Source organism: Watersipora subatra, chromosome 11, assembly GCF_963576615.1.
Source record: "Watersipora subatra chromosome 11, tzWatSuba1.1, whole genome shotgun sequence".
Classification (NCBI taxonomy): domain Eukaryota; kingdom Metazoa; phylum Bryozoa; class Gymnolaemata; order Cheilostomatida; family Watersiporidae; genus Watersipora; species Watersipora subatra.
The window spans coordinates 36,622,182-36,632,554 of record NC_088718.1 but is presented as its reverse complement, the minus strand read 5'-3'; the positions used below and the strand labels follow the sequence as shown (position 1 = coordinate 36,632,554).

General features: G+C 35.0%; 1 protein-coding gene across 1 annotated transcript; it reads left to right on the top strand.

The window, feature by feature from the left end:
* The first annotated feature begins 1,407 nt into the window (after positions 1-1,407).
* LOC137408420 (SUZ RNA-binding domain-containing-like) lies at positions 1,408-9,107 on the top strand. Its single transcript, XM_068094947.1, has 3 exons — positions 1,408-1,464; positions 5,573-5,916; positions 8,470-9,107. The coding sequence occupies exons 1-3, from the start codon at positions 1,414-1,416 to the stop codon at positions 8,582-8,584; spliced, it is 510 nt and encodes a 169-aa protein (XP_067951048.1). The 5' UTR covers positions 1,408-1,413; the 3' UTR covers positions 8,585-9,107.
* The last annotated feature ends 1,266 nt before the right edge of the window (positions 9,108-10,373 follow it).

Sequence of the window (10,373 nt, the reverse complement as noted above, 5' to 3'; positions counted from 1 at the left end):
CTTTAAAGCTAACCTACCAAAAATACATGGGTCAAGGTCACAGTAGAGATTGGTTGATCAACACTTTAATATGTCAAAACCATTAAAGAACATAGGGGAAAATTATGTAGTCTATTTTTGACCACCGCCCGCCAAAAATAGCAATTTATAATCCTATCGCTAATCTGTCAATAACTCTTTGGTCAAGGTTGCAATGTGAGCATATGATGTGAGGGCTAAAGCCTCACACCCTTTGGAAAACTTAGTCTTATGCTCTCATCAAACTTGGCCTAATTTCAGAAAACTTGAGAAGGCGGTGTAGATACCATTTGTAGTGAAATCATTCAGCTCCAGCTGTTTAGTCGAGTTTCTTTACAACACCCACGTTCTTTCTTTGACTACCTACTGCCCTAATAAAATGGGCTTCAAAAAACTTATGTTGATGCTTACATTGAATTTAGTCTAATTTCCAATAACTCAGAAAGTTATAGGAAATTAGATTAAATTACACTCGCAAAAAACGCCCTTCGTTTGTTTAGCTCCGGCCTGACTGCCCCTGTTAAACTACTATTATAGTGAGATACAGAGCCTTTCCCCTTTACTGTTCAGTTGAGATTAGACATCTTCTGGCTCGTCTGATATGCTGTGTTTCAGCTAGATAACAAACTTCATTGATGCAAATGTTATTGAAATTGTAGGACACAGCGGTTTATGGATTCCATCCATATTGGTCCCTATGATCTATCGAGTATGGGTATCTGATGAATATCTATATGTACCAGATCAACTACTTGAGAGTGTACTAGCTAGTGGTCATACCTGCCAACTCTCACGCATTGGGCGTAAGACTCACGCAATCACCCCAAAGAAAAAATGAAAATGCGTGAGATTTTTGCCCCAATTTCCATAATTTTATATATACTATCATTGATACATCAATTGCCCCAAAACCAAATCTCACGCATTGCCCCACTCTTGGGTTGGCAGATCTGCTAGTGGTACACCCGTGGTACACCCGTGGTACACCCGTGGTACTCATGAAATTGGGTTCATTTCTTTAGGAAGTTACTTTCAAAATAGTAGTCTTAAAACTACAAGGTATTAAATTAACAAGATAACTGTAAAATACCAATGGCGCAACATCAGAGTTTATGTACTGTAAGATAAGTCCCTGTTCATTTCTTGCTTTTTAAGGGGTTTGTGTGGCTCAGGACAGTAACTAGTAGAAGGGGGCAAAAGTCACGTAATACTTGTATTAAAATAGGGTGGCTTTGCAACCCCTTCGCGAGCGTCAGGAGCAACTGCTAACAGTTCGCCGAGGAAAACTTTTTTCTCTTGAGAGGCCGTGATATTAATCGGCAATATAAAAAGGGTTTACGGAAAATTTAAGTGGCGGAGAATTGTTCTATTTTTAACCTTCGTGTGTCATTGAACATGGCAAACTGTGAAAGCGACGATGATTGGGAAACATTGGACGAAACTGGGGTAATCTCTAGTGTAGTTGGTACTACTGTGTTCTCTATGCGTATAATAGATTTTGGAAAAGTGTTCTACAATTCTAGCCGCTACTTTAGATTTTTTCTAGAGACAAAAAATGAAACTGCAAACAGCGATCTTCCGAATCCCTGTTTGTTAGAACGCTGCAGTATCTTTTAAGGAAAAGTGAAGTTTAAAAACTCATTGTTCGCAACTAGAATTAAAATCAACACTTATGTCCTAGTATCTATATGAGAACTGTTTATAGCGATATTGTAACACTATCGGAGACAGACCTGCCAACCCAAGAGTGGGGCAATGCGTGAGATTTGGTTTTGGGGCAATTTATGTATCAATGATAGTATATATAAAATTGTGGAAATTGAGGCAAAAATCTCACGCATTTTCATTTTTTCTTTGAGGTGATTGCGTGAGTCTCACGCCCAATGCGTGAGAGTTGGCAGGTATGATCGGAGACTACACCACTGTAGGCTTGATTGATAAATCGATCGCTAAATCGTGAGTAACTCAAAATATGTTCTACGCTAACGATATTTTCTAACTGATTTGGTTTTTGTGCAGAAGTTTCTTTGCTCTGACATAATCGAGATGAGGATATCGTGTTGCTATGAAACTAAAAGTAGCAACCTTCACTATGTTAAAATTGTTCAGTCTTTACAGTAGGAACCACAAATTCAGATGGATGCTTTTGTTTGTAGTAGTATAAAGCTCCCTAATATAGATTATCGTTTTATATTGGTATTTAATTAAGTGATAGTCTCAAATGAGGCAGTCATGCTTATAACACTAGGTTAAAAGTTCGAGGTTTCTTAGAATGTAACAAAAACTCAATATATATACATAAGATATATAACTAGAAAGTAGTGTTCGGAAATTATATTTGAAGAACTCTCTAAATCAATGTCATACTTAGGCTCCATATCTAACAAATGGGGTTATTAACTTGGATCAAGGTTGGTTTGAATCTTCAATATTACTTCTAGGCAACTAGATCATACGTAAAGCCTAATGGTTTTTTTTTCGACTTTGAGCTAACGCAATGTTTTATTGGCTAAAAGAAGACTTGAAAAGTTCGATACTCTTTTTGGATTTGAAAATGAAAAATATTATGCAAAATAGATGGACTTGTTTAACATTCCATCAAAATTGACATTTTATTTCTTTTTTTATTATTATACAAAACTATGAAAATATGTGTTCGCCAATCTGAAGTTAAATGCAGACGTTTGCATAAACTAAATGTGATTTTTTAGTAATATGCTGCAATGAGCAAGCACTACTTATATAAGATGCTGGAGCATACATTTATATATTAGACACAATAATGGGTTGCCGCACATTATAGAATTTTACTGAAAATATTTTCTAAACTGGCCTGCTTTTGTCCTATGCTTTTTGCCGAATATCTTTGGAAAATTCAGTTAATGTACATAATTCTATATATTTATTTTTTAAGGATATTTCTAATTACATGAAGTGAGTATTGTTGTTTTCGGCTCTGGAGAAAACAAACAGCATTCAGTATGTTTTTACTTTTATGTTTTAGATTCGAATGGGTTTTGCTCATATTCAACTTTTTCAATCCTTTAGCCTGGCGCCATGGTGTGACAACCAGTTTTATTCCTCTTTGAGATGTTTTTTCTTTTTTTGTGATAGGGGCTACTATTTTAAAATGTAATTCAAGTTGTTAACATATTGTTACATCTTCCTATAATGTGAAATTTATTTGAGCAAGATAGTCAACACTCCTCTAAGTTTTATTTATTATGATAAAAACTGAATTTAGTGCCCAATCAATAATGCATTATTCCAGTGTACTACTGGAATAACGCATTATGGGTTAGGTTTTTTAATACTTTGCAATACAAGTTTGGTATCAAATTTTCATATTATTTTAGTATCTATGCTTTGCAGTTTAAATTAACTTAATTTATGTCATTTTTTGTTTGGTGTAGGCTACATGTTTTTAAAATTGTATTTACATAACTGTAATGTTTTGAGAAAAAAATTTAGTCATCGTATTCAAAATTACATCAAATATCAAAGCAAATATTTGCACAGAATTCAGTTCATATGTAAAAAAACTTCATCTATAGGTTTCATTCAAAAATATTCATAAAAATTTATAGGTGATTGTAAGATGAGATTTAACTGGATGTCTTCTTTGAATTGGAAGATAATTTAATGCATTTGGGAATAATTTGCTTCTCATTTCATTTAGATCTGAGCTTGCACAAAATTTTAGTAAATTTTATCAGAAATTGTTGTTCTTTTTTTATCATTTGGAAATGTTTTTATGTTTGAAATGATCTGACTGCCAGAATGTTTCAAGATTAAAATCGACAAAATTTGATCGCGGTTAAAATGCTCTGATCAAGCGAATCTGTGATTGTTACATCTATAGTTCAAAGAGATCAACAGAACAGACGTGTAACGCTACAACTTGAATGAAATGATTGATATCAACTATATTAACTAGTGGTGCCATTTCGCATGCAATTTTCTTTTGAGCCTTTCAACCACAATCAAGAGTTTTCGATTTTAATCTTGACACATCGAGGCAGTCAGATCACCTCAAACATCAAAAGCAATCACAAATGATAGACAAATACTGATACATTCTGATAAAATCTACTAAAATTTTGCAATTTTTTTCTTCAATTGTTTAATATCATAATTTACGTATAAAAATCATGAGTGTATTGAAATTTAGTGTGATTATTGTTTAACGTTATAGTTATTACACTGCAGTCGAACTTCAACATGAGGAGGCATATGTAGCAGGATTTTATTCATGCTTCAAACTACCATATGTTTGTGGTAATGCTTTTATTAGTATTCACTATATTTCATTTGATTTGTTCTACTGCTGGAGTCCTTGACATTAAGCACTCTTTTTAGCATTGAATTACGTAAAAACTATTAAAAATTTTTTTTAGGTTGCATCGTATGTATAATACTAAAGTATTAGGTTATAGTTCAAGGTTATAATCAATTACAAAAAGTTTTGTATTATCTCATTTACTCTACATTGGAGAGACAACAAATGGAGGTATTGTCTTGGCGATACAGGTGACATGTGCATGGGTAGAAATTCTGACAGAGGCACATAGCTAGCGTAAATTTGTTTGTGTTGACTTCAAATTAACGTACACTATTATATCTTTTTGTTATCATATTTCATGGTTTAGCTATTCATGTTTAGCTATAAGCCCAGTGTTGCCCGGGATTTTCAATCATGTAGCCTGCAGGTGGATGTTTAAAATGCTGGTTCCCAGGAACCAGATGGAGTTTTAAACCAAATATTTTAGTTACCGGATGGAAGGCATGGAGCATAGGCTAATTGTGTGGAGTTTGGATGAAATGGGCCAAAAATGTGGAAACGCAGGCTAACAGACAGACACACGCAATGGCAAAGTGGGATTTATTAATATAGGTTATCAAATCCAATTTATCCACTTTCACTCATTTCAATCGCTCTGCACGCCACTTTTACATTCTTCTTCATTATAACTTCTAGAGAACTTTTTAAATTTAATTAAAAAAATTGTTCCAAAGAGATCTGCTTCGCTTTAATTTTGAGGAAAATTTTTCTTTTTATCACTTATTAAAATCCAGCTGAAACAACTTTTCATCACCCCAATCTTGAAACTGGGAAAAAAGGAAGTGCTCTTTGCTATTATTCAGTCGCGATGAAACTAAATATGTGAAGGAGAACTGAGTACTTGTATAATTGTTTACAAAACTGTAATCTTTGAAAAAACTTTAGCCAATCATTGAAGTTTTATTAGCAGGCGATTAGTCATAATTGGGTTAGAACCGATTTTACATGCAGTGATATATCTATTTTCGTCTAAATCAGTTATTGGTTTTAACATTTACGACAGCTAGCTGTATGGAGGGTAGTGTCAGGTTATAACAGGTGTGTAGAAGTTTAGCCAGTCATCAGACTGGAGCAGAAAGTCGGCGGATTTCGAATCATTCTCTTATGCTGATGACAGTTTAAGCCAAATAGGTGTGTATGTATAACACTGATAGCGGGTGAAACAAGATGGAGTGAGATGTAAATATTCTCATTTATGAGTGATTGTTGTAGGAACTCGACAGACAAATCAATGCACTCAATAGAAAAACGACGGTAAAGGTTGCAACAGAGGAAATGGATCCATTACAGTTTGGAAAAGTAACGATTATGCAGAACAATGAGCCACACAGAACTCCGTATGTCCCGACTATAAAACTCTTAAAAAGAGATCCAAAAAACAATACCGTCAGTCAAGAAGGTATGGGTGACCGCAAGCCCAGCTATAAAACATTGAAACAGCGCGAGGCAGAATATGCTGAAGCTAGAAAACGAATTTTGGGAGATCATAGTGACTCTACAAGTGATCCTGTGGAAATACTGTCAAGCTCAGACACCTCACCGACTCTAGCTCCAAGGTGGGGGTCACGCATATACTCCTAGCAATTTGCGACTGGTTCAGGGTCGGTGTTTCTTGTCTGAGCTTAAAATTGCTGTTGATGCAGTTTTCAGAATTTGTAGGAGGCTTTGTAGATGTGTCTAAACTGGTTGGCTTTATGGGAATTTCTCATTAGTGTTGAAAAACTGGTTACTGTTGGATTATGTAAGTTTGCACCCGATCAGTTTTTAGTTTTCCAGATAATTTCAGATGTTGTTCGATCGAACTCTAGGTGTTCAGTGAGTTGGTCTCAGGGGTTCGGTGGATGTCTCTCAAAGACAACAGCAGAAGTCACATTGATTTGCAAGGTCATGTCTTTATGAAAAGATTTGTAATTTGTAAGGTCATGCATTGTATCGGTTTTGTTCATTGAACACAGTGATGCCAATGCACAGTTCATTTTGTGCACCAGTAAAACATATAGCTATGTATTAAATGTGACAAAATCATATTTTATTTTTCAATTAAGATTAGTCAGTTGAAAGTGCATACAAAAATTGTGGGGTTCAGTACATATCCAACGACGTTAAAAACCACTGTTTTAGATAATTCTGCCCCTAGATATTCGTGATTCTTTTTTGCATCACTTATACTGGTTCAAAGTCGATTAATTGTAGCTTGCTGTCTCTAAATCTTGTTGTGCCCTTGGGCGGCTCTAGCTTTGGACATAGTTCTCTCCTGAGCTTGTGACAGGCTTCCGCGGGCAGTAAGGCCTCTCAGAGTATGTCAATAATGTGTAATGAGGAGTTGTCTTATGTTTGTTGTTTTCACATTTATTGGCTTTTCTGTGAAGGACTGAATTGAGTTTTATCTTGTCATCCAGTAAGACAAACACGAAAAAATACATCGCAAGGTCAATGAAGGGTCATTGTACAGCTTAGTAATAGCCATTTCTGTTGTCACTATCACGGTGAAAGGGTAGTGGAATGATGCTCGTTACTACCAAAGTGTATCTCAGTTCGCTGTTGGCCATTCACTCTATGTCACATTTTTGTGGAGGAATCATCAAGGTTTAACAGAAGAATAAGTAGAAATTAGACTACATGTGAGGAGCACCACGACAAATTCAAGCCATGTATCCAGCCAATTATGCAATCTCGGTGCTGTATAATCAGACAGCTATTTGTCATTTCCTATATTACTAAGACAAATCTGTGCATTGGAGTTAAACTGAAAGGTTTGAGGTTGACCCACCCACCACCAACAATGTTGTTTGATCAGATGAAAATTAAAAGATGATTTATGGTTGGGTTTTGTGGAAACTTCATAGTTTGAGCTAAAAGTAGTTGATTGTCTACTGTAATTTTGGTGAAACAGGTGCATACAATTCCTTGGAGCTAGGGTTAGGCTTATAGCCTATTAGTTGTTCTCAGGCCGATAATTAACATTTTCACTTGGCCTTGGATAGGTCTATAACCCTCTTTGCGAAGCTGAATGTGGATTTTTTATATTTTTTTCATTTCTTTTTTAAATACGGTCTGTCTATAAAATAGTAATCTAACATAGTTTTCCATCCATCAGGAAATCGTCATATATTTTCTTCGCTTTAAAAAAATATACATCTATCCCATGGTCAGCCTATCGTTATCTATTACTTGTGTCAGTTGATATGTGTGTAATGCTTCTCCTCAACATTGATAATTCCATTGGTTTGTTTGTCGCAACCTACTGCAGTCTATTTTCAATATAAACTTTCAGTGTTTTGGTCAAGTTTTTTTTCATCATTCAAAGAGTTATTTCATCTGAGGTATGGTTGCTAATTGGGGCACTTTTTAAGTTTTCTAAATATTGTTTGTTCCCTGACATGTTTGCCGGGATCTTCCTTTATGGGCTCATTTATGAACAGCAATGTGGAAATTTTTGGCTTAATCAAAAAGTGAAACTGAATGGTTCTTCAAAAATAGGTTTGAACAAATGACACCTGCATAAAAGCTGTAAAATGGAAAGATTTGTCTGCTCTTTTTTTCTTGTTGATTGGGCTGAAAGACAAGACAACTCTTAATTTTGAGTTGTATACGGTAATTGCTATCTAAACTAGCAACAGATTTATTTCTAGCAGCTCATGAATTTCCCTAATGCTTGGTCAGACAATATTTGACTAAGCAAACAGGTTTAGGATACTGCATGGAGCACGGGCAATTGTCTTCTCGTGTTTATTTATAAAGTTTATATAAATTCAAAATTTGCTAATTAAACTCAATTGATTCATTTTCTTGATTAGTTTGCATTTGCGGTGGAACCTGAATAGGCCTTTGTACTCTTGCTGTTTCCGGTATTAACATTAAACAAACATGTAAACCAGGGTTCTCCTCAGAAATTGCAATCTGGTTGGAAGTTGGAGTTGTCCATAACAAACATGTAAACACGCTGTATCATGTTGAGTTATGTCTGACATGATTTCATTAACTTTGAGGTTTTTTGTTCATAAAATGTCTGACCCTTTTATGCCATGATTTAGGGTAAAATTTAGTGTTCACCATCGCTTTGATATGTCGCAATTAATGAGTGACGTTTTACAACTTTACTATTTCAGGATGCATGTAACAACAGAAAGAAGGGAACCCGTTGTCTCCAGGCAGCCACTTCCGCCAAACACTTCGAGCAACGGTTTTAAACCAAGGACTAAATCGATTGATAGCACCAGTTAGCAGCCATTTTAGTTTTTTCATCCCTCTCCGCTTGCTTTTTTCTATCATTCTATCGTTGTTTTAAAGCTCTCCTGCTTTTATACGGTCGTCAAGTTAGAAGATGGCCGTCTCTACGATAGGATGGCGTTGACCAATGAGATGTAGAGATTAATCGGACGCTATATGTGAGTAATCAAGGCAATAACAGAGATTCGCATATATATTTATTTATCATGATCGACTAGCTTAGTGGGAGGTATTGTATCTGGATTCATTGGTACACGAAGATTTTCTGAGCGATCACTGCTGTCTGTATATTTGACGTACATGTATGTTCTATAGTCGACTATAATTTTAAGGTTTGGCGGACTTAATGCAATGTAGGTTAGAATTGCTACGCATTCACTTTACGTCTAATACATATCAATGAACAACTGTTTAATTTTATTTAGTTATTTTATGCATGGCTTAATTGGTTATGAATCTGTTATACCTTCGACCTTTTAACAATTTTAATGCTTTAAATAAATAGTTTCACTTATCACTTTTTGATGCGCCCGTTCTGCTCATTTTGATGTCTGTCAGCATTGTCCCTATTTGATACATTTTTCAAGTTCATTGGTCAAAAACTTTTTATTTGTAATTGAAACAGAAACCTTACATCATTTGAAGAGATCAAGTTATTAGTCGCTGTTGTATAATCCAGCGGTCAGTACGTAAACAAAGGCACTTAAAACACAGACCTAGTCTAACTTACACTATGCAAACTTTAATTTAATATATCCTATATATTTGTTATACTTGATGTTTTCTACATTTTACTTTTATAATTACCATTTTTAGCTTCTCCACTTTTATGGGTTTTAGGTTTTCTTTTTACGTTGCTTTCACTTTCTGCGTCACGCTAACTACTATACGATTTTGGGAATTTTTGAAAGAATTTATCCAAACACGTTTGTTCATGTTTTTTTGTTGCTTGCTGTTTTATTTATTAAAAACATTACCGGCATCCATTTTCTTGCTACACGCACCATTCGTCTGAGAATCCATACTTTTAAACTAAAAACTAAAAAAACAAATTTGGGAAACACTTTATAATATTAGCCGAGCAACATAGAACCAAACTATGTGAAGGAGAACTGCATACATACCTCACACTCATGCATAAGTCAAGTTTTTGGGAGACAATTATAAGGTAAAACTTTTGGGAGTTGACTTATACATGAGTAATGTTTATATGGACATGTTGCAGCCTTGTCGAAAAGTATGTAAATATGAAAAGAAAATTTTATTATACGTGCAATATACCCATCTCGATATGAAACTTTAAAGATTAACTGCCACTAACAGTTTTCATTGTTTGTTCATAGGTAAATCAGACACGGTGATTCCGATTTAATACTCACAATAAAGATCGGTCCACTAACTTTCAAAGTCATTTTTGTTTTTGAAGGCTTTTTTACAGCGATTCAATATCGGTGTCGCAAACGACATAATCGACGCAACAAACCCCGCCCATAAATATGTGGCGTAGCCAAGCTTTTTAGGGACGAAAGTTGGAGATGTTTAGTCCGATCTAGAATTATAGAGATGGGTGTCTTAAAACCCATTATTCGCTAAATTCAACCTTCAAAATAATCTCAACCTTTTCTGAAAGGTAGATAAGCTATTTAATATTGCTTGTAGCTTGTTACAGGATATTTAATAGGCTGAACGCCGAGAAAAATGAGCTCAAAAAAGAGCAATAACAACGCTAGCTTGCGATAAATTCACACTTTTTTGAGCTCATTTTTCTCGGCATTCAGCCTAT

Excerpts from the sequence above, each read along its gene's own strand:
- LOC137408420 (XM_068094947.1), top strand. The coding sequence starts at position 1,414 with ATGGCAAACTGTGAAAGCGACGATGATTGGGAAACATTGGACGAAACT. Across the intron at positions 1,465-5,572 it reads AAACATTGGACGAAACTGGG|GAACTCGACAGACAAATCAA; the intron begins GTAATCTCTAGT and ends TGATTGTTGTAG. Across the intron at positions 5,917-8,469 it reads TCACCGACTCTAGCTCCAAG|GATGCATGTAACAACAGAAA; the intron begins GTGGGGGTCACG and ends TTACTATTTCAG.